The sequence below is a fragment of the Rhinichthys klamathensis genome, unplaced genomic scaffold (genome assembly GCF_029890125.1).
Source record: "Rhinichthys klamathensis goyatoka isolate OS25496 unplaced genomic scaffold, OSU_Roscu_1.1 h1tg000281l_1, whole genome shotgun sequence".
NCBI lineage: Eukaryota > Metazoa > Chordata > Actinopteri > Cypriniformes > Leuciscidae > Rhinichthys > Rhinichthys klamathensis.
In genome coordinates this window covers 7269333-7296012 of record NW_026606800.1, presented here as the reverse complement: position 1 = coordinate 7296012, position 26680 = coordinate 7269333, and the positions used below count along the sequence as shown (strand labels likewise).

Genomic DNA, 26680 nt, shown 5'->3' with positions numbered 1-26680 from the left:
TGAATATAATGACTTGATTGATTAACTCTTGGATTCACATTTCTCTGATTATCAATAAAATATTGCATATAACAACACAATGTATATTACTTTATTTGAAGATAATGCTTGTCATTTTTTTTTTTTTTTTCTAATTGCAAAATAAATAAATATTCAAATAATATAATTGCATATATGGCATTGGTTATGCAGTAACATTAAAGTTGCTTTAGAGATGAGATTGAGTAAAAAAACAACTACATTTTTGCTGCCTTAATGCAGCCCCCTATTTTTCGTCTTAAAAATATTTTGTATACTTTATTGTAATGTGTCAGAAATTAACCAATCTATCTGTTTAGTAATCCAGTATTATTATTCAATATATTGCGTTGGATTATTATTGGACAATTGTTGCTTCCGTTTTTAATGCACTTCCGTCTGACCATAAATGAGCCAATCAGCAGAACGCGCGTGAACGAGGCGCGAAAGCGACAGTCGTATCTAGTTACGTATCCTAATTTCTCCGTTTGAACCATAGACTGTAAAAAAGGTTTGAACATCGTTTGTAGAAATAGTACGCTTACCCTGATTTTTGTAGAACTGATTCTTAGCTGTTCGCTATAACTAATATAAGTATCACGTGGTGAAAATCCATTTTTCGGTTTGCGTGCCTTTAATCCGCCTCGACGGTTGATGAGAAGCCAAGATGTCGTCGGTCAACAGTGAAATAAAAGCGGAATCTACCCTAAAGTGGTGAGTGTTCGTAATAAGTGCTCGTTTTTTGTTGGGTATATATATTAAATGTGTGCGAATCAAAATGAGCGACATTTGTCGAGATTTTGTCCTATTTTTTTAGTCATTCGCACAACGTTGGGGAAAGTCACAACTCTGGATGGGTTAAACTTATTGAGTTAACGTTATTTAATCTAATTCACTTGTTGTGGGAGAGAGTTTTGTAAGTCATAACTTATATTTGAATGTAAAAGTGTTGATTTTTGTTATGCTAGAGGCGGAATCCAGTTAAGTTAACGTTAACTTTAGCTGCTAGCACTAGCTGCTAACGTTAAGTTACTCGTTTGCCAGTTTTTTTTTATTCGCGGTCTCTCTTGCAGACATGACGCTTTATTGACGATAACGTTACCGTATAGCGATGTAAAATGCTGATTTTCACTTAATTAATGATCCTATATAGAATGCCAATTCGTTTTATTTTACTTGTTTATTTCTTGTTTTGGTAACTGTCAATCAGAGGCTGCACCTGTTACAATCTCACAGATCTCACCTGTGAGAGGTCAGCTGACAGACTCCTTCCAAAAGCACATTTTCTAATTTCCTCGTGTTACTTTACTTTTATACTGTTAAATTGCTGTAGCTTCCAGCTGGTGTCTTGAGCTAAACTGAGGGGTTAATGCGGAAGGTTATGTATTGTCTCACTCTCAAATGTCAAGTTGTGTGGTCCGTAAAAAAATACAGTATGATGTGTTCTTAGATTAAACATCAGCTAAAGGCTTCTTCCAACTTGTATTTTAATATTACACTGTCTTGTGTTCTGTCCCCAACAGCTGTATTTAACATAACCTTGAGAATCAGTTGTCAAAAACCTTTACCTAGTGAACTGCTTGGCCTATTAAATGAACCGCATGAAATTAAACGGCCAATTTGAATTACTGTGCTGCTGCCAGATACAGGGGTAACGTTAGGCCGCTAACGTATGTATGTAACGTTAGGCTGTTAACGTATGTATTTAGTTTATTGAAATTGTTGGATGTGACTGCCCATAGAAAATTAGTTTTGAGACTTTGCAGTAACAGCCATGTGACATTTACTTACTCTAGGCTTGTAGATAAAGTAAATGTCACATGGCTGTTACTGCATTTTGCTAGTTGATGTGAGGTCATCCGAACAGTGTACGTTTTACAATGGTTTAGTAGACTTAACCATTGTAAAATGTACAATGTTCGGATGACCTCTTAACTAAATGTAACGGGCCTTTTCAGGGCTCCAGATGAACATTTGAGACCAGTGGCACCAGCACTATTAAAGGGCATATTGCAGGTTAGAGGACCCAACGAGTCAATGTATAGAAAAATAATGTAGGAACTAGATTTTCTTTAAAATATACTTATAAATACGCTACAGAAGCTTCTGGAGTAATTTTGTTTTTCAATTACAAGTTGCCTCTATTTAGGGCATGACTACCTATATCACACTATTTGATGCCATTGGTACAGTATAATGGCGCTTTTCCATTACCAGTACCAGCTCGACTCGGCTCGCTTTTCGCTCCGTTTTCCATTGCAGAAAGTACCGCCACAAATAGTACCCGGTCGTCATAGCGAAGCCTTTCGTTCCTCGTTGCCCCATTTTTTTTCTTTACCTGCAATATGCTCTTTAACCCTCTGGGGACCAGGGTGTTTTTGGGGCCCTTGGGATGTTTTGACATGCACTGACATTTGTGCTTTTTTCAGTTATTTATAAACATGTTAATGGCAAAGGTGTAAATTCACTCTATATAGCACAAACGGGGCTACCATGATATGTGAGCAACATGTATGTACATGTTTGTATTTTTAAGAGAATAATGTTTATGCGTGGTTATTGAAAAAGAATAAAAATGAAAGTTGCTGAAATAAGACCACAAAACACATATTGATTATTTCTTCACAAGACTTTTGAAAATTGTATCACATAGGCCTAGTCTAGAATATTTGCTCCAAAACTATGCGAGAATCATCCTGACTACTCATTCAGATAAGTCAATAAAGTCTTTTACATTTTTAATGATGTGTTTTGTTTGAGAAAGCTTTATGCGAGGAGTGGTGATATCTCATTAATATGTGTGGCATTCCACACCTGAGAAAGACAAAGACCCTCCCATAATGGCCCTACTAGGTGCTATCAGGCCATATCATTATCAGGAGCCTTGCACAAAGAATGAGGAGATTTAAAAAAGAATGGCTTTTAGATTGTTTGGATTTATTTACAACACACACACACTGCTTAGAATAAGTGAACACACCCATGCTAAAGTTGACTAAAAAGAGGAATAAAAAATCTTAATGCCTTAATTAAAAAAATGAGGAAAACTCCAACCTTTAGGGACATGAATAATGTCCTTGAATTCTTTGTGAATGAATAATGTATCGCAAATAATTAAATGTTCTTCTTTAAAATACAGGGTGCATACGTCTGGACACTTCTATCACACACCCTTCACCATATAGACATGGTTTTATTTCAGTTCAAAGTTAGAGTTGGAAACATCTTGAAAAGAAAATTGTCTTTTTCCATAAATGTCTTAGTTTGATCATACATATTTCAAAGTTGAGGATTCATTATTTTGATATAGCTTGCATTAGAACAAACACTTTAACATCTTAGTTGATTAGTTTATTGACAAAACATACTATATATTTAACATATGAGCAGAAACTCCTAACAAAAGCTTATTTGATGTCTATTTTAGAGTAAAAACTTTATCCAAAACTAGTTGAAATGTTGTCTTTTATTTAGTCTGTAACAGTGCGTATCTGTGCGTTCATTCATTCATTCATTAATTCATTCACACACACACACACAAACATGATTCACATTTAAACAGTATGCTATTTTTCCGTTTACAGACACTAACGTTATTCTATATCGCGATTAGAACAAAGCACTTGCATAAAACACTTACTTCTCAGCTGAATCTGTTGCTCATCCTCGAAGTGAAAATAAACCAGCACTTGTTCTGTGGTAAATGTCCCAGGATTGTTCCTCATATAGCTGTGCAAGACGACAGTAGATTAATCTGACACTAAATCTGACACTAAAAAATATAGTGTTTTCAGAGTTTATGGGCGTTAACACGTCTCAATGTGTTGCTTCACATATTTGCGTTTGAATAGCGCGTGCTCTCCGTGGGCGTGTCACATTACCAGAGATAATGAGCTGTGAGAAAGATAATTAGAACGGCTGACACGTCTCTCTTTTAATATAGATTACATAAACGGAGAATATTTATTTTAGTTTTGAATCGGATCATTTAAAAGTACAAACTCAAATGATTTAAAAGATATATTGCTTATGGCTGGGTGAATAGTATTAGCTGAGTTGTGTTGAAGATTAGAAACGTGCTCCAGAAAAAAAGTTCACGGTGACGGAGAGGCAGAACGCACACCCTGTGTATTTTCTTTATTTTACAAAAGCACAATATTTTATTTCGATTGTATGTGGGCACATAAAAAAGTAGACATTTAACAGGTTATTTTCTCATATTTCTTAACTCTATATGAACAGAAATTATGGTAGTACTTTAAGTCTATTTTTCTGCTATGTGAAAAAAAACAAGCAAAACGCGTCGGCGCGTTTCTGGTCCCCAGAGGGTTAAAGGTAACCTGGCCCTTGCCAGATGAATTTCGCTCCGCCTAGCTTCACTCACATCCATCTGGAACCGATCCATTGAAATGGCGTTTCAGAAGGCTGGGCCTTATCAAAAATCCTTGCATATGATTGGATAAGCCACTTGTCTGTCATCTTTATCGACGTGCTATTTCAACCACTCACACCGAAGCCAACCCGTGACGCTGAAGAATCCGGTCGGGAGAAGGCACTGATCTATATAACATCGTTTCCACCAACAAAAGCCTTAAGAGCCGTTCTCTGATGTTCTTTTAATGAAACAATATTAGGTAGATTGGACAACACGGATGAAATCAATGTTTACAGCATCAATGTTAACGCTTGTTTCCTCGATGCGAGCCGCCATTGTTGTCTGAATCAAAACAGTCTCACGGTCGCTTCTCCACTACGTCACATCTATGAAACTCCCGCCCTGCGTCCTGATTGGCTAAACCATAAAGTTGGTTGGAGAAATCACTCTCAATGGAAGAGGTTCCAGATGGATGTGAGTGAAGCTAGGCGGAGCGAAATTAGGTTCAGGTTAGGTTAAAGGCACACTATGCAGGAATTCCGTTTTTGTCAAACAGCGACCCCTAGAGTCGCTGTTGAGTACTTGTATTTAACGTTACTGTCGTAAATACCACTCACGCAGAGTGTCTCTGCACTCACGGCCTGATACCCCTTTGAAGCTGTTATATTAAGGTACAAATCTCGCATAGTGTGCCTTTAAATAAGAGATGTGTTTTTGAACTCAATCTGAGCGCTCTTGTCCGCTGCTATCAGTGTCATGGATACATAGTGTCTCTTGTGGTGGCGCGCGCGCAGTCGTCACTCGGACGCGCTCTTCAATCTATCGCCGTTGCGGAGACTCTCTATTCATTCCGGTGAAATCACAAAATAAAATGCACAAAAACTTAGAAAGATTTACTTACTAGTTAGGCTTGCTACGGTAGTCGGTTTTACCGGTGTTCAGGCGCAACACCGGTTTCATCACTTGTCCACCGCGACACCGAAAAAAAAAATATAGGCATATATTTATACATTTAACGCAATTACGCAGTATACGTTTTTTTTCTGTCACCCGTTGACTACCGTTGTATGATCACGCTCTTATTATTGTGAATGATATTAAGCGCGACAAGACTAAAGAGACCGCGCTGTCCTGCCTACACACACGCGCGCGCGCCCAACCCACAGAAAAGACGCGCGTCAGTATCGAGTTCTCTCTCGGGCTTGAACAAACCATAACTCACACAAATTATGCCAAAATGTCAGTTTTGTCGAGTGTCCTCATAAGAGCAGTCTTAAATGATTTAAATAAAGTCTTAAATTAACGTAGAGATTTGAGAGAAAATGGGACGCGTGTCGATCGAGTCTCTGTTCTTTGATTTACTTTAATGACAATTTAAGACCAGCTGCTGACAAAGGTAAGAGTGTAAATGACTCACTCAGACCCGGAGCCAGGAGGATTATTACACCGGTAGCCTAATAATCATGAATGCACACTGCTATCTTTAACACATCTCCGGCGAACGGCTTCTTCACGCAAAAGAAAAACTCTTCATGAAGCGCAGTGAAATTCAGCGACCTATGGCGTTTCCTGATGGATCGAGGTTGTTCGTTAACTTAATTTTATACGTGCAACTCACGTAGCCATATGACACTGACAATGTGCTGACAAACAGGACCGAGCAGGTAGGGGTGTGACGGTTATTATATAACCGTGAGACCGACGGTTATAGTTGAACACCGTCATTAGAACTCTATAACCGGCAAAATCGTGCTATTAAAATATTTTTTACAAACATTTTTTATCATAGAGAATGTTTAAATACTAATATCAGCTTACGAGGGAAACGGAGGCGGAGTTTAGTGGTGCGTCGGAGGCTGAGTGCTGGAGATGATTCGGGAGAGGTCTGTCCCCCTTTACCGATCAGAGCGTGCGCTGACACGGAGTAAAGCCTTGTTTATACTCGACGCGTCCGCACGAGCGCAAGGTGAAACATGACGCGTTGGGTGCGCAAGACCGGCAAGACTTCATTTCGCTTGGCTGTGTGCACGGCTTTTTTAACAGCGCGCGCGGCGCCGCGTCCGAGGATGACCGACTTCAAGCCGAATCTGCCCGAGCATGTATGTCTCACCGCACCGGCACGCAGTTTGCGCGTCTAAATTGCAAAGTTCATTTGTTAAGGTTTTGTTTACTGTGTGTAGGGATGCAGCGATTACCGAATTTCACAATTAACCGCGCTTTAAAACGTCACGGTTAATTAATCGTAAAGACTATGCTACACCAAGTGTTCTGCAAAGTACGGAACTTTTGCACCTAACACAAAACGAAAACAGTTACACCAGCGGTGCACCAGCTTAAAGTGCCGTGCTCGTCAACCACTATGGCAGAGGGACTAAGCAGCGACGCTCTATTTCCACCGAAAAAACACCTTAAGTGCGTGTTCACATATTGCGTCTTTTGCGCGCTCAAGTTCGTTATTTCAAATGTAGGCGCGCGCGGTATGCGCGCTCATAATGGAAGCGACGCGCTCGTTTTTTCCAAGCGCGTCCGCGCCGCATCTAGATGAAAACATCTCTACTTTTCAGAATGCCGCAAACGCACCGTAGGTCAAGTGACAAGAACTAACAGAGCAACGACAGACGCCTCCGGAGCGCAACCGCCCTAGCGCTTTGGAAAAAGGAGAACGCGGCGTGCAACTTTCAGCTTTCAGTGCAACGTAAAAAAAACAAGAAAAAACAGCGGAATGTTTTGGTTACGCAAGTCTGTGGAAAACCGAATGTGATGTGCTCTCAAGAGTTTCAGTGAACATTTAACTTAATAACCTATTGCTTTCTCCTGTCTGTGTTAAGTAAATGTTAGGCTTTGTAGTTTTAATATGCCCGGTGTAAAACACTAACATAAGATCATGTAGACTTCTAGGACTACCAATTAACTGCATTTCAGTTATTTATAACACTGCATGAGAGATGTTCTCAGTTACTTTCTATAATTTTTACTTAAACTTCAAACAAACATCAAATTATTTAAAAGTTATTTTAAATTTGTAATAATGTAAAAAAATAATGAGATTATAATAGATGATTTTCTAAAGGCACATGTAAAATTTGGATTAATAATTAAAAAAAGAGTATTAAAATAAGTACAATAATATTGGTGGATAACATTTGGACTATATTTGTTTTATTTTAAAAGAAATACATAGGCCTAATATTTAGCTTGCATTTAATTCAATAGAGCCAGCCCAATACTTTGTTTATTCTTATTTTCATTGGGATTTATTATCCCTTTATTTATGTTTTTAAGTCAAATACCAACAAGATATTGTTTTCATGTTATCAAGTTTTCTACCTCAGGTTGAAAATAAATTTAGAACAAACTAAAAACTTAATAATTTTGTGATCTATTTCAATCAAAGAGTCCTGCAGCCTTTGACTTAATTTGTTATTTTTAAAAGAAAAATGCTGGATGTTTACAAAGCACTTCTCTTTAATTCCAAAGGAAGAGATTGATTATTGTTTGCCATTTTATAATTTTGTACTGTGTTGTGGCAGCAATAAATAACACATTAAAATCTAGTGTTGAGTGTTCATGTGATATTATACATTAGTAGTGTTGTGAAATTAATTGATGCATAATAATCGTGATAATCGTTAAACCGTGATTATTTCTCAGACAATAATCGTACTTAGAAAATCTGTAATCGTTGCATATCTACGCGGCGCATATAATATACATGTATATGACATGCAACAGATTTTCTCTCAAATTTTTGCTTTCACTTTAGACATAACCAACTGTGTTTATGTAAACCTTGTGTGTATCTGACAGTATTAGCGCAATGAGACTCTAAAGATAACTTAGTCCAGTAACCAGGCGCTGTTTGACAGGCTTTTAGTTCCTGCGCTTCGGGTGTATGCGCTCAGAAAAGCGCACGTTAGAACAGCGCATCAGCACGCAAATGAAATTTTTAACCGGCAAGGCTTTAAAACACATGCAAATAATGAACTTTTGTGAATTGCAGTGTCCCGTATCTCTGCATTAACGTATGATGTGAATGTACGTCGCGTTGTTGAGACAGAGGCGCCAGAACGGCAACTGATAGAATGCACTGTAACACGATACTACGATATTTATTCGGATCGTGGAGACATCTTAATCGTCCATGATCAAAAATCGTGATATCGCTCACCCCTAATTTCTGATATAACTTGATCAGAAGGTACTCCTAATTTTTTTTAAACCCACCTACTGAACGCAACTGTCTCTGACTCAATTCAGTACATTCATAATCGGCCTTACAGTTGTTCAGTGTGTCCCCGGCTTGAGTCAACTCGGAGTTAGTTGAACCTCCTTTTTGAAATGGGCCCCAGATCTGTTACCAAGCAAACAACAACGCACAAGCAGCTGATGTGAAGTAAATGCTAGAGATTAAAATGGAGAAACAAAATAAATGTGCTTTTAATTGAAATGATACAGAAAGAGAAGTTTTGATTAGCTTGGTAGGAAAGGCAAACCTATCACTATATTTAGTGTGACTCCGTAATTTACGCGTTTTGTTGTCAAAGTGCAGCACATCTTTTGGGTTTTCAAAAAGTCTTTCTACCAAACATCACCGTTCTTCATCTTGTGTCATTAATAAATGTGCCACCATTCTCAGACAGGGCTATTGTTATGTGCTTTTTATAAGTTGGCTTTCAAATCATTTTAAAGTTAGGAGTGCGTTAAAGTTAAGACTAAAGTTAGGATTTCTTTGTTGAGTTAGGATGCTTCTGTAATACCCTTTTCCTATCTGTAGTTAAGATAAGATTATGCATTTAAGAAATGTCATTCTATAATAGCCTTTGTCCTAAATGATGTCCTTACTGAAATGGCCATGGTTACCAAACAGATAAGAGAGGGATGTGTTTTTTTAATTTTTTTATATAAGTTATGATCCTTGAATTTGGACTAGTATTAATACATTTCACTTTTCCCCTCTCTTTCTAGATACACCTAAATACCAGATTGAGTGAGTCACGACGGAAATCACAATGTGTTCTATACCGGGGCTCCCATCAACAGGTTCAAATGTACCTGTACTTATTACCAGAGTTAATCTGAATCCATCATGTGTTCTTGTAGAGTTTTGGGGAAATTTTGACCAAGACCGGAAATTTGCCTATCAGCAGCTGAAAAAGGAGATACAATACCCCAGAGAGAGTTTCTGTGAATCAGATGGAAACCCTGGTGACTTGTGCCTTGTACAAGTGTATGAAACATGGTATAGAGCCCGTATAGTTTCCAGAGACACTGAAGAGTACAGCGTGTTTTTAATTGATGAAGGCCGAACACTGTGTGCTACTGTTAACACTCTAGCCTGGGGAAAAAGTGACTTTTTCTATCTTCCCCCTGAAGTTGAATTCTGTGTTCTTGGCAATGTGTTACCACTGTCTCCTGAAAATAAATGGTCAGCAATGGCCTTCGAGTTCATGAAGACCTTCTGTGGTCGAAGAGTCAATGCTTCGGTTCAAGATGTTCTTGTGCCTCATCGAACATTCCTTCTTGACATTCCTTGTCTGTCCAGACAGATGTTTGAAATGGGCTTTGCAAAGAAATTGTACAGTGATCAGTTCAAGGAGTTTGTTGCAAGATCTTTACAGACCAACAATGGAACTGGAGAACCTCAGAGAATTTCTTCCATTAGGCCAAAACCAGTTGAGAGTATTGAGCAAATGGAGAAGCAGCAGGCCTACATGTACCCAGAGCTGCAAACTGATACTGTTGAGACTGTCATGGTCACAGAAGTAACAAGTCCATTTCGAATATTCTGTCAACTTAAGGTTTTCTCTCAGGAGCTGAAAAAGTTAACCGAACAGATAACTCAGCATTATGAGGGAAGAGTTGGCAGAAATTTTGCAAGACCTGAGAATTTGGGCAGACCGTGTGCATCAAGAGGAAGTGACGGCAAGTGGTATCGTTCAGTTCTGCAGCAGGTCATGTCTGCAAACAATGTGGTTGAGGTTTTGCAGGTGGATTATGGGAAGAAACAATTTGTACAAGTTGAGAATGTCAGGCATCTTCCCTCTGAATTCTTCAGGATGCCTGTCGTTACGTACGTGTGCTCCCTTCATGGAATAGTCGACAGAGGTGTTGGTTGGACAGCTTCACAGATTGATTATCTGAAATCACTCCTGCTCAACCGCACAGTGATTGCCAAGTTTCAGTATCAAAGCCTTTCTGAAGGTGTTCACTATGTCATGCTTTATGGAGAGGAGAACACAAACATCAACAAATTGTTTGAACTGAAACAGAAATGTTCACTGGACTCTGAAATGACTCTTGCAGATTTCGCTGTTCAGAAGAGCCCATCATCTCAAAACAGCAAGATTTTGGAGACAACAGAGATCTCACACATTGGTGAAACCTACTCTGACCTTAAAGGGAACAAACCAGTCTTTTTCACAGAAAGTCTCACACCTAACACTTCACATCTGGCTGTTGTGCAGCACGTTGACAGCCCTGGAAAGTTTTGGGTTCAAACTCAGAATTACGCTGATGAATTCGACCAGCTAATGAATGACCTTGGAAATCTGTACATTAATCCAACAAGCGATGAAGGATTGATAAGAAAGCCTGTTGTTGGTCTCCTCTGTGCAGCTAAAGCCCAAGATGGTGTGTTCTACAGAGCAGCTGTCTATAAGGTAATTGACAAGAAAGCAGAAGTTTACTTCCTCGACTACGGCAACACAGAACTTGTTGATTGTTTCAACCTTCGACAGTTGCCTCTGAGATTCCAGCAGCTGCCAGCTGTGGCGTTAAAGTGCTCCCTCCATGGCATTAAATCCAGACTGAAACACTGGGACGAGAGGGCTACGTTGTTCTTTTCAAAACTTGTCGAAGACAAAAAACTTGAATTGCACGTACAAGACAAGCATCAAGACACTCACATGGTTCAATTAGTGGACCCGAGTTTAGATGGAGAAAATGATGTAAATAAGTTGTTGTGCAATGCGAATTTTGCAGATAGTGAAAAGAGCATTGTGGATAATTCTGTTGTAAGATCTTGTGGTTTAAAAACCACACACACCTCTGGCATATTCCTGACAGACACTCGACCTCAGACGCCTTCCAGTTCTTCTGCTGTGGCGGAAAGTGCATCGGTTTTCAAGGAATACTTGTTTCCAATTGGAAGTTCACTAGAGGTAACCGTATCCTACATTGAGAGTCCAAATGACTTCTGGTGTCAAAAAGCACGAAATGCTGCATGCTTAGAAGTGCTAATGCAAGATATTCAGCGTTTCTATGCTCACAGTGAATTTCAGCCACCTTTGGAAGCAGCTTGTGTTGCTTGTCATCCTGAAACTGGGATATGGTACAGAGCCTTGGTCATTCAAAAGCACCAAACGCCTCATGTTGAGGTCTTGTTCGTTGACTATGGGCAGACAAAGAAAGTTGCCATTGAAGATCTTCGAAAGATCAGTCCAGCATTTTTGAAGATGAAAGGACAAGCCTTTCGATGTAGTTTATATAATCTGATCCACCCGGTTTCCCACTCAGCTTTAGACTGGAGCCCTGAAGCCACATTACAGTTTCAAGAGTTTGTTGACACTGCAGCATCCATGAACGTGCCTTTGAAATGCACCATTTTTGCTGTAATGTATGATTCCCAGAAAGTTGTGTTCAATGTGGTGGACTTGGAGACCCCATTCCAAAGTATTTGCAATCTCCTTGTCCAGAGGCGTCTAGCTGATCGTGCACCCTCTAAGAGAGCGCCTCTCCCACCCTTTCGCCTGGACACCTACTATTATTCAACACACGGAGTCAAGACTGGATGTGAAGAAGAAGTGAGTGTCACCTGTGTGAAAAGTGTCACTCAGTTCTTTTGCCATCTCGCCAGGAATTCAGATGAGATTGAGAAACTGGCAGGCAAGGTCAATTCCCTATGCCGTCAACTAGAGGTAACCAAGTGTCCTCAGACTTTTGGAACGGTTTGCTTTGCAAAATACACAGATGGACTTTGGTATAGAGGCCAGATAAAGTCTTCAAAACCGTCAGTGGTGATCAATTTTGTGGATTATGGCGACACATTGGAAGTTGAAAAATCAGACTTGCTGCCAGTTCCAATTGAAGCAGGAGAGATTATGTCCGTCCCAGTGCAGGCAATTGAATGTGGGCTGTCGGATATGCCAGAAAATGTGCCATGTGCAGTGGAAAATTGGTTTCAGAATTTTGCGGACAGCCATTGTTTCACTGCTTTGATTGTGGCAAAAGAACCTGCAGGAAAGCTTATGGTGGAACTTTATGAGGGAAAAACTAAAGTGAATGCACTGATCAGACAGAAGTTTCACAATGAAATCCATAGAATTGAACCAAGCTCACTCAAAGGATATAGTTCAAAGAACCGAAGTGCACAAGTTCAGGCAGAGAGCCTTAGAAAGGAAAGTTCCAGTGGTTTTAATAGAGATCGCACAGACCAAGTTCAACAATCCCGGGAAAGTCATGCAGCGCAACGAGGAAACGTTGAATCAAAACAGCCACGAAGCAAGTGGGGATTCCATACAGATGATAGACCAGAACCAACAAGAGATTTTGGGACAATCCATAATTCTCAGAAGCAAAATGAACCACAAAGAAAGTCCAATGATAGAGCTGATGTACCATGTGCATCTGACAAAACTGATGGTGTTAAACCAAAGTACCAGGCTCTTCTCAGAGAATCGTCGCTCCCAGTGAAATTAATAAAACCTGGTCTAGAAGCTGAGGTATTCATCTCTCATTGCAATAGCCCTTGTAGCTTCTTTGTTCAGTTTGCATCAGATGAGGATGACATTTACTCACTTGTAGAGAAGTTGAATGCTGACCAGTCAAGGTGCGCAAACATTGATTCTAGTCAGATTCGTGAGGGAAACATGGTCTGTGCAATGTTTCCTGATGATAACTCTTGGTACCGTGCAGCAGTACGAAAAAACACTGACAAAATTGACGTTGAATTTGTTGACTTTGGAAACACGGCTGTGATTTCTGCCTCAAAAATATGTCGTCTTGATCAATCATTTGCTTCGTTTCCTAGGTACAGCATCCACTGCTCTGTACATAAACTAAATGTTGACAGCGTAGACCAAGAAATTGCACCCAACTTCAAACAAGTAATTGATCAAAACATTGAAAAGGTCATGTGCACGTTCGTTAAAATGTCAGGGACCGTGTGGGAAGTGAAACTCAATGTTAATGGTGTAGTGCTGGGATCCACCTGCAGGCATGAAGTTGCACCAGCAGCTGAGCTTTTGACTACAGGTGTCAAGCATCAGATGTCTGATACCAAGGTCTGTACCCGTTACAAGGACCCTGACATATCAGCTGGTCAAATGATCAATGGATACCCCTCATTTATCAAGGGTCCTCAGCTTTTCTGGTGCCAATATGCGGAAATGGACAAACTTCAAGAGATTTCAGATGCTTTACAGAATGCTGGTAATGCATCAGATACAACTTTGAGTGAGGACTCTGTGCCAGCTGAAAGTGCTTGCATTGCTCTCTTCAATGAAGACAATTTGTGGTATCGAGCTAAAGTAACATCTAGGGACCTTGACACACTCTCCGTTACCTTCGTAGACTATGGAAATGAATCAAAAGTCAATCTGGGTGACATCAAAGCACTTCCACCCGAGCTATCAGATGTGCCCCCTCAGGCATTTAACTGCCAGCTTGAAGGTTTTGATCTTTCCGAGGGTTTCTGGGATAAGAAGGCAGAAGATGCTTTTTTTGATCTAGTTAATGACAAGCTTTTTAATATCACTGTTGAGAAAATGGGGGACTCTGAAACACCACACTTCGTCAAGCTGGATTGTAATGGTGTTTTCATCAATGATGCCATGAGAAGCTATTGGAAAAGTCAAAGTCCTGAAACTCCATCAGATGAACTCTTAAGTGAAGCAGAACTGGTGTCTGCCAATGACTTTGTGGCTGCTGAAGTTAATATTGACTCTGAAGTTACCCTTGATGCAGACACTGAGCTTGTTGACGAAAAAACGTGCACCTCAGTCCTTGAAATGCAACTTTCTGAACAAGAGGAGCTTGATTTGCTGAGAAATACAGAAGCTGGAAATGAAGCTCGAGATGGCCCACTTGAGATGACTACTGAAAATGTTGCCTCATCTGATACTTGGGGTATAGTGCCCTCTGAAACACAAAGCAACCTGGATATCACATGCATCACAGAAGATGAACCAGTTTCAGGTTCCACAAGTCCATCTGACACAACAAACCAGCATACCTTTGCTAAAGAGACAGATGTTGACCCGAATACCACATGCATCACAGAAGATGAACCAGTTTCAGGTTCCACAAGACCATCTGACACAACAAACCAGCATACCTTTGCTAAAGAGACAGATGTTGACCCGAATACCACATGCATCACAGAAGGTGAACCAGTTTCAGGTTCCACAAGTCCATCTGACACAACAAACCAGCATGCCTTTGCTAAAGAGACAGATGTTGACCTGGATACCACATGCATCACAGAAGATGAACCAGTTTCAGGTTCCACAAGTCCATCTGACACAACAAACCAGCATACCTTTGCTAAAGAGACAGATGTTGACCCAACACCTTTTCCTGTAGTTTTGCCACAGCAATCTGAGGGAGCAACATCTAGTATTTCCTCAGAGAATATAGAAAGCTTCTTGATGAATAACACTGATTCTCAATTATGCATTGTTGAGGAACCAGATTCACCATCATATGAGATCATTCAGTCAGGTAAGTCTGCATTTGACACATTTTGTGGTACAACTTTCAAAGATACTGTTCACTTTATGCAAGAGGTCTCCCTTCTTTAATTCTTTATATTTTATTTATATAATAATATATTTTTTAAAGACTTGGGCTATTTGAGGCGATCGACAGAGAAGAAGCCTGTTGGGTCAGATTGTGTGATCTGGTCTCATGTAAGGAGGAATTGGTGCACAGCACGAATTTTAAAAGTTTCTGAAGATGCTGCATTGGTGAGTGTATCTTTCTCTTTGAATTCACAATTGTTTGTTTTAAGAGCTGCCCTTGTTGTTTTTCTGGTAAAGAAACTTGTACTTTTTGTCTTGTCTAACTTCAAATTCATCTTCAGGTGATTTTTTTTTCCCCCTGTATTTTTCAGGTTTTGCTTGTGGAGCATGATTCTGAGGTGGTGGTAGATCCACTCAACATCTTTGAAATTCTGCCAGAGAAGCCATTGCAGGTGTGGAACACTAGAATCTACTTTTGCATTTGTGTGTAAAAAATTAGAAAGCATTTTTTACTCATCCAGTGTTTTTAATTGCAGACTTCAAGCATTGAAGCTGCAGTTCCAAGTGGTATGTATCATATCTAAATCTATTATATTTATTTTATCTTTTAACTGAAAAAATAGAGGGCACAATACTTATCATTCTCATTGTTCCCCACCAATGCCATAAAATGTGACAGCATTTTTTTCCCTCTCTTTATCTCTTCATTTGAATTAAATTGTAACTATTTAAGATCTAACCAAGGGAACATGTACCTCATTGAAGAACCGTGCTTCAAAGGTAAATGTATGTTTAATTGTGGTAAGTAGAATGTTTACAGCAGTTGGGAATAGAACAACATGTAGAAACCAATTGTATCTCTATATACATCAGGACGAAGATGCAGAATATGGAACTACAGTCGCTTTGGAGTCTGAAAAACCAAATGGTACGAGTTTATATACCTATTTACAGAATTATTGCATCACATACCACTAAGGAAATGACGAAAAAGCTATATACTTGCATTACTATTTTATACTATGGTGCAAAATTTAGTTCAAAATAGCATTTTTAATTATGTCAAGATGAAGAGGAAACGCTCATTGACCAAATGGATCCAGGTGATGAACTTGCAGACCAGGTACAGTGTGATGCTTTTTTTACCAATCAAAAGCAATTGAATGACAGTAATCAGATGGCTTAAAGTCTCAACATGTTCATGTAAATAAATGCAGCCTCAAGACAAGGGGTCTGTGTCCTGCTCCATTGTTTTGGTTGAAGATTCTGAGGGTAAGTGAGCTTGCTTGATATACCCATTTATTAAAAAGTATTGGTACTTCAGTTATTACGAAGTGCATAGTACACTTATTCTATGAATGTTCTATAGTTTGTATAATGTCTGTTTCTATAAAATAATTCTTAAAAGAGTTTGTTCACCCAAATATGAAAATTGTAATTTACTCAACTGCATGTTGTTCCAAACCCATAAGACTTTTGTTCGTCTTCAGAACACAAATGAAGATAGTTTTATTAAATCTGAGAGATTTCTGTATCTATTGACAGCTACGCAACTACCACTTTGACGCTTTAAAAAGTTCATAAAGCGATCATAAAACTAATCCATATGAATTGTAGGGGTGGGAATCTCTCGATTACGATTCAGAGGGCTGCGATTTGATGCTAAAGCGATTATCGATTATCTGAATCTTTTTGTGTGCCTGTGTGTGACTATAAATACTTTGCTTTAAAAGTACAAACTAATGACCCATAAAGAATTAACATACAATATATTTTATTAACATTGCAAATAACCAACAGGAAAATAAATGTGTGCCTGAACTAGCAGCATACTTGTAATGTTAGTAAATTAATAATATAACAACGACCGGTACAGCCGAGTGTTTTTCCTCCTCTGGGTGGAAACGTGTCATATGGCTTCATCATGTTTCTGAAATATTTTAGTTTTATTTTACAAAACTTACAAATAGTGTGGCTCTTGTCCAGCTCCTTTCCCCCTTCAACTTCATAGAAGAAAATGCGAAACACGAGAATTAGGGATGCACCGATACCATCTTTTTCAGAATCGATCCGATCCGATACCAAAAATTCGGAGTATCGACCAATACCGATCCGATACCAGCGCTTTTTCTTTCTTTTTTTTTACAATTAGAATTTCTATAACTCTGTGTTTAACACACAAAAGAGTGAATATCAGTTCAACACAATCTACTTAATACAGACAACTTCATTATAAAGAAAAACAACAAATAAAAAAAAAAATATCATCATAATCTGACAAAAATGCTATTATAAACTAGATTAGTGGATAATTCAGCAGTAAAATTTAGTCTAGAAAAAATTATGAGTGCACAATTATTGTATAAAATCTGAACATTTAGTGAAAAAAACATTTAGTGGGGAACAAATAAGAGACAATAAGTGTAAGACTAAATCTGGTAAAACGTTACACATTGCTCTTTGTATTGTTGTAAAATACATTCATGATAAACAAGATAACAAAAATCAGAAAGATAAATTATTTTAGATATAGCCTAGGCAACTAAAATTGAGACATGTTTTAAATGCACAGCTGTTTAATGAGGCAGCAACATATGATAGATAGGACAGAACAAGAAAGGCTATTAATAATCTTTCATTGCGTCACTGTATTATGATATGAAAGGCTCCAATACAGTGCTGCACACAGCGCTTATGCGCATCCCGAGCGCAGAATGATGCGCTTGAAGCAACATGGACTCGCAGCGCGTCGAGTCCGCATTGAAAAGTTCAAAGCACAAAGGAAATGCATATTGATGCGGAGTGTATTATACATTATCTATCTATGCAATAGTTTGAGTCTTTTCTTTTAACAGTTTTAAATGTCAGTTACTGTGCACGTGAAGAACAATTATAGTGCTCTGACTCTAACTCTAGTGTTGTGATCTAACCGACACCCGGTAGAAAGTAACATGATTAAGTTACAGCAATAAAGTCCAGCAAGATAAAATTGTTTTATGCGAAACCATAGACCTTTATCTACAGATCAAGTATAATAATAGTAACATTGAATCATCTTGGAGAGTTTCATCGTGTTGACTGTCGTAACCGAACGGGACCCGCTGTTAAATGATGAATGAAGAATGATTGATAGCCGCAACGGAGGGAAAAGTTTACGTGATCTTGAATTTAATGACTTAAATATTAATTTCTATCTCACATTATACTATATAATGGCTTCAGAACACTTGCACGAAAACTTTATGGTGCTTTGTTTTTGTGCCTTTTGTGGGGCTTAACAATAACACAGAATAGTATACGCACAATATCGGATTTGGATCGGCCTCGTCTGATCGATACCCGATCCGGCAAAAATGGCAGTATCGGAGCCGGTACCATCCCTAACGAGAATGAACCTCATTGGTTCCGTTTATCATAACTAATATGTGCGTTGATTGTTTATATGTGAATAAAAGCCTAAATTGAAACTGTTAATCATGATGCGATTGTGTCTCCTCAGAAAATTTGGACAAACCGCTCAATTCATATGAATTAGTTTTACGATCTCTTTATGAACTTTTTGATGTCAAAGTGGTAGTTCCGTAGCTGTCAATGGAGGGAAAGAAAGATCTTCATTTGTGTTCCAAAGATGAATGAAATCGTACGGGTTTGGAACGACATTAGGGTGAGTAAATGATTTTTGGGTGAATTATCCCTTTAAATCTATTAAATCTGCACTTTATTAAAAAATTGATATCTTTATATTGTAAGACATTGAAATATGAATATCTTTATATTGTAAGACATTGAAATATAACGTCATTGTGAAAAGTTTTGATGCGAGTATCTTAGATCTGAATGCATTTAAAGACTGTATTTCTTGTTTGTGTTTAGTTGAAGATGCATTGGGGGAAGGTGCACTTGTTCAAGTTCTGAGTGTAAGTACACATATTATACACATTCTGTCATTAATTACTTACCCTCGTGTCGTTCCAAACCCGCAAGACCTTCGTTCATCTTCGGAAAACAAATTAAGATCTTTTTGATGAAATCCGAGAGGTTTCTGAACGTTCTGAGGTTTGGAAGACAGCAACGGCATTTCAACTTTCAAGGCCCACAAAGGTAGTAAAGAAATCGTTAAAATAGTCCATGTGACTACAGTGGTTCAACCTTAATTTTATGAAGCGATGAGAATTCATTTTGTGCACAAAAATAACTTTATTTAACAATTTTTTCTCTTCTGTGTCAGATCTCCTATGCTATTCGCATTGTAACCGCAGTGTGACATGCGTGTGATGCTGATTTAGGAGCTGGCCAATAGTGAGCCTGCATTCTGACGTAGAACCTGGAAGAGCTGTACTGTTTACTGTACTGTTGTTTACACAAAGCATAGGAGATCTGACACCGAAGAGAAGAAATTGTTGAATGAAGTCTTTTTTTTTTTCTTTTCTTTTTTTTCGCTCAAGTATTCTCGCCGCTTCATAATATTAAGGTTGAACCCCTGTAGTCACATGGACTATTTTAACGATGTCTTTACTACTTTGCAATGACGTTGCTGTCTATGGAGGTTACACAAATTAAGATATTTTTGATATCAAAGATGAACGAAGGTCTTATGGGTTTGGACCGACATGAGGGTGAGTAATTAGGCCATCCTTAAAAATATTTTGGTTTGCAGTAACATGCAAAAAAAAAAAAAAAGCCACTAGATTTCAATGAAAGTGGATTTTCAGAGGGAAACAAATAAATTAAAATGACTAATCTCACCAGCGCCGCGCCGACCAATAAAACAGCGCGTTTGGCACCATTCGTTTACATTTGACCCATACTGTTACAAGCCCCCTTTCTGGTCTAGGGGCAGGAAAGGAGGGTAACAAAAAGTTGCAGGGAGAGAGTGAGAGATTTGACCCATAAACATCTGCTATTATTAACGGAAATCAGTGTGGTCAAATAGCTAGGCGCATTGTAGGAAACTATAGGCCGATTAAGTAGTCCTGACATATTATGGAATGGTCGATTTTCTTTTGTGCAATTTAGTACATTTCGGTATGGGATGTGCTGTTTTATTGGTCAGCGTGGCGCTGGTGAGATTAGTTCCCGCCGCTCTGACTATTGGCTGCCGCAAGCAAACACTTCTCCTGCGCTGTCGAGTCTGTCGCGCTCGCGCGTCTCAGTCCATTGAGCCACGCAGATTACAAGCAGAGCCGGACAGTAACGGAGTACATTTACTTGAGTACAGTACTTAAGTACAATTTTGAGGGATCTGTACTTTACTCGAGTATCATTTTTGGGGAGTACTCATGACTTTACTCAAGTACATTTGAGAGGCAAATATTGTACACTTTACTCCAATACATTTCTATCCATAACCGTGAGTACAGGAGTAAAAAAAAAAAAAAATCTCGGAAACCCTCAATTTGTTGTTTCCCTCTCAAACGTGATTGGATTGTGTAGGCGCCACTGATTGGGACAGCCTATCAGCAATCACTTTCAGCTTTCCGCCAAAGTCAACTCCATGGTCAGATTTTATATTACACATTAATGTAAGCCAAGCATTTGGTTTGATGTTCTTGAGTATGTGGTGTGTTTAACACAGTCAGGTTCAAATGTGGCAGTGGCGTAGCCACGAGGGATTTCTGATTTCTTAAAAAAAAAACTTTAGGAGGCAAAATATATTTTTACTGATTATGTGAATTACACTGCGCAAACCAAAGTAGGCTACTACCCAGCGAATGAAGAAGGGTTGGCGCTCAGTCTCCACAGTACATAAAATATTAATTTTGTTTTATTTTATTTTTCGGGTTTGCATTTATGAGGAAAAAACAATGTTATGGACGTGTTCTCCGTTACGGAAGTGAGCGCTCTGAAAGCGGCATAAAAAATGCTTTAAAACTTTCACAGAGACATCAAACAGAAAACACAAAACCTTTCTTTAACCTGAATTTCGTTTTGCATTAATTGTATCTTAATTTTAGTGCTGGGCAAGTTAACGCGTTATTATCGCGTTAACGCATTTATTAATTAATGCCGACAATTTTTTTATCGCGCGTTAACGCAGTTTTTTTTATTATTATTATTTTGAAAGTCCGTTGCTCACTGGCTCTGAATACACATAGGCCTACAGTCAAACCATGATCACAGGAGGGGTGGAATGTTGGTCAGCCAGCAAATAACCCACCCAAACAAGCAGTGGAGAGGTTTTGGCAGGTTCTCTCAGGTGAACAGAAAGGGAGACAGCGCTCCGCGAGTGAATGACAGGCGCTCTATGGATAGTAACCATGGCAACGGCTTCTGTGCGCTACGCAGCTGTAGCCTTTTTAACTTAAATTAAAATTAAACATAACTTTACCTGATAGGCCTGCGTTTAGTTTAGCGGGGATGCTCTGCCATGTGAATTCCCTCCTGTTGATGTCCTGATAACTATTTAGATTCTGGAAACTCACAAACAGCGAGCCGAGGATCAATCTCTCTTCCAATGATTTGTGCTGCGCGTCGTGTACAAAAAGTTAGACTATTCAACTTCGGCAACGCGCGGGCGCGTGCGTGAGGCGAGCATGACCGCAACAGTTTCACAGGAACGCACCCGCTTGTCGCTGCACCTGTGCTCGACCACTTCACCTCACTCTAGGCTGATTTACTTCTGCGTCGGACCTACGGCGTAGCCTCTACGCTATAGACTACGCGTTGGTTTTCATTTATATCTGCGTCGTTGTCCGCGTTGACGCGCAATTACACATGCAGAGGGAGAGTGTGAAACCCGGGGAGCGGTTCTAGCAATCACAGCGCTTGCGGTACGCGTAGAATTGACGTTACATTTTTGGAGAGATGCACGTCAGGGTACGCGCGCTACGCAGCTACGGCGTGAGTTTGACGCAGAAGTATAAATTGGGCTTTACCTCTGTTTAATGTAATCTTACGTGGGAAACCATGGCATGCCATGACCAAACCTAAGCTGCTATCAGAGAAGTAACGTTGGTCGACTTATATCTGTAGTAGTGATCATGACCCTTTGACTACATAGACTGTTTCTGCTGCTCCCTGATACAAAATACCTGTTCAGAAAAAAAACAAAAACAAGAAAACTGGACTCGTTTTAACAAGCTAGATAAAAGGTAATGCAGTGGCAAATAGCTTTGTTTAAATATTTGATTTGATTACATTTAATGTTTAAGTTGAGATTTACAAGAAATATTTTATTGATACTGTGTAAAGGGAATACTGCTGGTATAAAAGCACCTTATTTGTTTAAAGTTTTTGCAAACCACATGTTATTGAACTTTTGTAGCAGTACATTTAAATCAAAAGTGCGCAATACACTACTTTAGAATTCATTATTCAATTTTGCGCGTAACAATGCGATCAATCGCGATTAATCGCAAGAAAATCATCCGATTAATCGCGATAAAAATTTTTAATCGTTGCCCAGCACTACTTAATTTTAATAAATATTTCATCAACCAATTGCCTGGGTTTAATAAATAAGAAGAAAATAGCAGACGATAGATAAGAAACGGAGGCGCCGGCACGTGAACTGGATCTCGTCTCATAAATGAACCGAAACTCAGTGTATAAGGTAGCCTATTTGCCTCTCACAGATATGTCTACTTTTAAACAGAAAAATTCTAAACGAAAGAAAACAGACTACAGATTGCTCTCTGCTTATGTAATCCGTATGAAATGTGCATTTCTCTCTGGCGCGTTCACTACTGAAGATCGCGAGTCAGCATCGTCAACTTCATCTAGCCGACACTGACAAAGAAAACACTTGTTTATTAACATGTTTATTAATAAACAATTAAAATATCTCCTTGCTATATTTTACATATTCATAATCATTCCTTTTGCCGGTTCTTTGTGACAGCTTTTAGGTGCTTTATTGGCAGCGCCACCCTTACATGTGGTGTGTGTGTGTTGTCCCCGCATTTAAAGATGGGACCCCCAAAAAATTAAATTAAATTAAATCAAGATATTTTCATATTTTTACCATGTTGCTTTATTTTACTTTCAATTCCTTTTACATTCTCCCAAGGTATTAACATTAACATTTTTCATAACTCCATGTAGGACGTTTCTGTGCATAAATGTAAGCACTGTGGCAGTAGATTAGTAATGCAATATTTAGAAAATCTACTCTTGTACTCTTGATACTCAAGTACTTTAAAAAAAAAAGTACTTTAGTACTTTTACTTAAGTAGACATCTGAATGTAGTACTTTTACTTGTACTTGAGTAAAAGTACAGATACCCCTTGCTAAATTTTACTCAAGTAACAAAGCTCTGTACTCTGTCCGCCACTGATTACAAGTCAGCGCAGCGCGAACTCTGTAACACACCGCGCCGTTTCGTCCCCCTTTCGGTGTGTTTGGCTTCCCACACTTATGTGTGTTTGTTTGTCAGAGCCTGCAGTTGCTGTGTGACGTGCGTTCGCGGTGGGCATGTCATGACGAGCTGGACGCGCTCCGAGAAAAGGCCGTTAACATTGATTCCCTATTTGACCATTAAGAATTTCGAATAATGAGCGACTAAATGTAGGCTCATACAGAGGTATTTCACAAGCAGCCGCGCCGCAGCCATCATCACCGAGCGCGAACCATTGACAGTGAATGAAACGAAGCGAACGCACAGGCCATAGTGTGACATGCGTAAACCAATGGTGTAAAGTTTTAAACATAATCATAATAGATGACGCCACGGGTTTTTATTTAAAAGAAAGAACGTAGCCTACGCAATTTATATTCACAATACTTACTATAATAAATGTATATTATTTTATTGCATTTGTATTAGTTGTTTGAAGAGTAAAAAAAAAATCGGTCGGTCTTAATGCAAGTTCACAACCGGCAAGTCGGTCGGACTGAAAGGGAAAATAAATAAATAATTGGGTCGGTCCTAATTTGACAGGGTCGGTCGGGTTACGGCAAACAAGAATATTTTTAAGGATGGCCTTACTGACAGAATTTTCATTTTTGGGTGAACTAACCCTTTAATAAAAAATATTATTAACCCACTTAAGATAAAGGAATAGTTCACCCCAAAATAAAATTAATTTACTCGCCCTCAGGCCTTCCAAGATTTAGGTGACTTTCTTTCTTTCAGTAGAACAGTAAAGATTTTTAACTGAAACCGTGGTCCTTGGTGATTCATATAATTCAAGTCAACGGTTACCATCACTTTGATAGTGAAAAAAAAAACAAAAAAAACAATACCAGCAAAACAAAATTTATTGCTGGTGGCTCCTGACAATACATTTAGGTCTTACGAAGAGAAACGATGGGTCTGTGCAAGAAACTGAAAATGATTTACAACATTATTACCTGTAATCCACAGCTTCAGCAAACCTTCTTGAGCGCGTTCACGGCAGTCTGGAGCGTGAGCTTCCTGTCGTATAATGACAATCTGTCTATACAACACGTCTCTGCTGTAAACACAAACCACGTCAGCTTGTGAGTTTGCTCTCATGCCTACGTCATTATGCGACAGGTAGCTTACGCTCCAGACTGGATTACAGATAATGTTGTAAATAATGTTCAGTTTCTTGCACAGACCTATCGGTTTGCTTCATAAGACCATAATGTATCATCAGGAGCCACTGGTATTAATTTTCTTTTGCCTGTATAGGTTTTTTTTACTATCAAAGTGACGGTAGCCATTGACTTGCATTATATGAATCACTACTGAAGAAAGTCACCTACATCTGGGATGGCCTGAGGGTGAGTAAATTAACAGCAAATGTTTTTTTTTTTTGGTGTTCTATCCCTTTAAATATGTTTGTACTGCAGCCTGAACCGGATAACTCCCAAGATGACTTGAATACTTCAGCTGGAGAGCAAAGAGGTTACCCTTCATACTTCATATAAAACATACTTTAGTTTTATGTTTTGTTGTTTTTATCTGCATGGAAGAGTAGTTGACTTCCATTTTTTAAATGCGACTGTTTAGAAGACTGTGCCAAGATGATTACCGGAGTGGATTTACTGATGGATTTCCTTGATGTTGCTCCCCATGATAAGGTGTTTTGTCTTTTCTCTTGATTGTCTTTTTAAAGACCTACACCACCCAGTGGCTGAAAGTATTTCCCTCTCATATCATGTTTTTATAGGTACAGGATGCATGTGAGACTGAGCATGAAACGAATACCTTACCGGAGGCGTTTAATAGTATGTCATGTTTGAATTCCATATTCAATTAAAAATAGTTTAATGTAAAGCTCTTCTATTTTAACAAATATAGAATGGATGTGTAGCATTCTAACAAACAATGGATTTTTTTTTTTAGTAGATGTTACTGAAGATCTTATTGTTCTGACCAGTGATGATGGAGCAGAGTCTGACACAGCATCTGATGGCACGGTATTATAAGCTTACTGTTAATTCTTAAACCACAAACATATTTGTGGTATAACACTTTACAATAAGATTCATTAGTTAACATTAGTTAATGTATTAACTAACAATGAGCAATACGTTTGTTACCGTATTTATTAATCTTTAATGTTAGTTTATAAAAATACAGCCGTTCATTGTTTGTTCATGTTAGTGAACAAACAATTTGATTTTAATAACGTATTAGTAAATGTTGAAATTAATATGAACTAAGATTAATAAATGCTGAAGAAGTATTGTTCATTCTTAGTTCATGGTAACTAATGAACCTTATTGTAAAGTGTTACCTATTTGTTTTATTTTGAAATATTTCTTAATTTACTACTTAATTTTATTTTCTCCTTTACTTTGAACACTTCAGCTTCAGGGAGATGTGATGGTCACGGAAATCCATCCTGATGCTGAAGAATCTTCATGTTAGTAATTTAAGTATACATTTAAATGGAAGTGTCATAAAGAGTCCAAATGCTTTTCTTTGAAGTAATGAGACAATTTCTGGTTGAACTGAACTGATGGTAGTTTGCTTCACAGGCTTACAAGATAAGTCAAATGCATCTGATTGCACCAACTCAGAGGATCCACAAGTCACTCATCTGACCCTGAGAGTTGAGGACGCATCTGACGATGATGTCATTTTTGTTGGTGTTTTGCAAGAATCCCAGGCAGAAGTATGTGAGCCGGAGAGTGAAAAAGAAAAACAGAAACGTGACTAATGTAAACTTTGATGTCCCTTAAATAGTTGATTTTGTATGTGCATTTTTTTTTGTTAATCACATTTAAATTTGTATTAAGTGGTGTTGTCTACTTGTTACCTTAAACCGTATAGTAGCAACAGTAAGCACTGCTGCTTGTTCAGAGTTGATCTGTTGTTTTCACCTTCTATTACTGCTCACCGATTTCACTTTGCAGATATGAAGGCTGTTTTGTTTTTCCGTTTATTACACAGCCTTTCATTGTGTTCCTTATTGGATTCCTAAAACGATTTCTAAATTATACTTTGTACAAGGATTTTGTTATTTGTTCAGATGCTCTTAAAAGTTTACACTTGTGGTGAAAAAGCAATTTGCTGCATTTTGTGCTAACTGGTTGAAGTTTTCTTTAATAAATATGCACCTTTTGTGTGCAGCACTTATACGAACATATCTTAATGTTATTATTCAGACTTTTTGTATTGAAAAAAAAAAAAAA

The 26680-nt window shown here is 38.5% G+C and overlaps 1 protein-coding gene across 1 annotated transcript; it reads left to right on the top strand.

The window, feature by feature from the left end:
* The first annotated feature begins 560 nt into the window (after nucleotides 1-560).
* tdrd6 (tudor domain containing 6) lies at nucleotides 561-26554 on the top strand. Its single transcript, XM_056269243.1, has 16 exons — nucleotides 561-732; nucleotides 9359-15112; nucleotides 15233-15357; nucleotides 15504-15584; nucleotides 15669-15699; nucleotides 15866-15912; nucleotides 16006-16060; nucleotides 16200-16255; nucleotides 16350-16404; nucleotides 19006-19049; nucleotides 24890-24944; nucleotides 25050-25120; nucleotides 25210-25267; nucleotides 25386-25459; nucleotides 25854-25908; nucleotides 26024-26554. Exons 2-16 carry the CDS (start codon nucleotides 9403-9405, stop codon nucleotides 26203-26205), a joined length of 6699 nt encoding a protein of 2232 aa, XP_056125218.1. The 5' UTR covers nucleotides 561-732; nucleotides 9359-9402; the 3' UTR covers nucleotides 26206-26554.
* The last annotated feature ends 126 nt before the right edge of the window (nucleotides 26555-26680 follow it).

What these genes read in the sequence shown, in the direction of transcription:
- tdrd6 (XM_056269243.1), top strand. Translation starts at nt 9,403, where the DNA reads ATGTGTTCTATACCGGGGCTCCCATCAACAGGTTCAAATGTACCTGTA. An exon ending in TTTGGTTGAAGATTCTGAGG is followed by an intron (nt 16,405 to 19,005) that starts GTAAGTGAGCTT and finishes GTTTGTGTTTAG; the next exon opens with TTGAAGATGCATTGGGGGAA. An exon ending in CTTACCGGAGGCGTTTAATA is followed by an intron (nt 25,268 to 25,385) that starts GTATGTCATGTT and finishes TTTTTTTTTTAG; the next exon opens with TAGATGTTACTGAAGATCTT.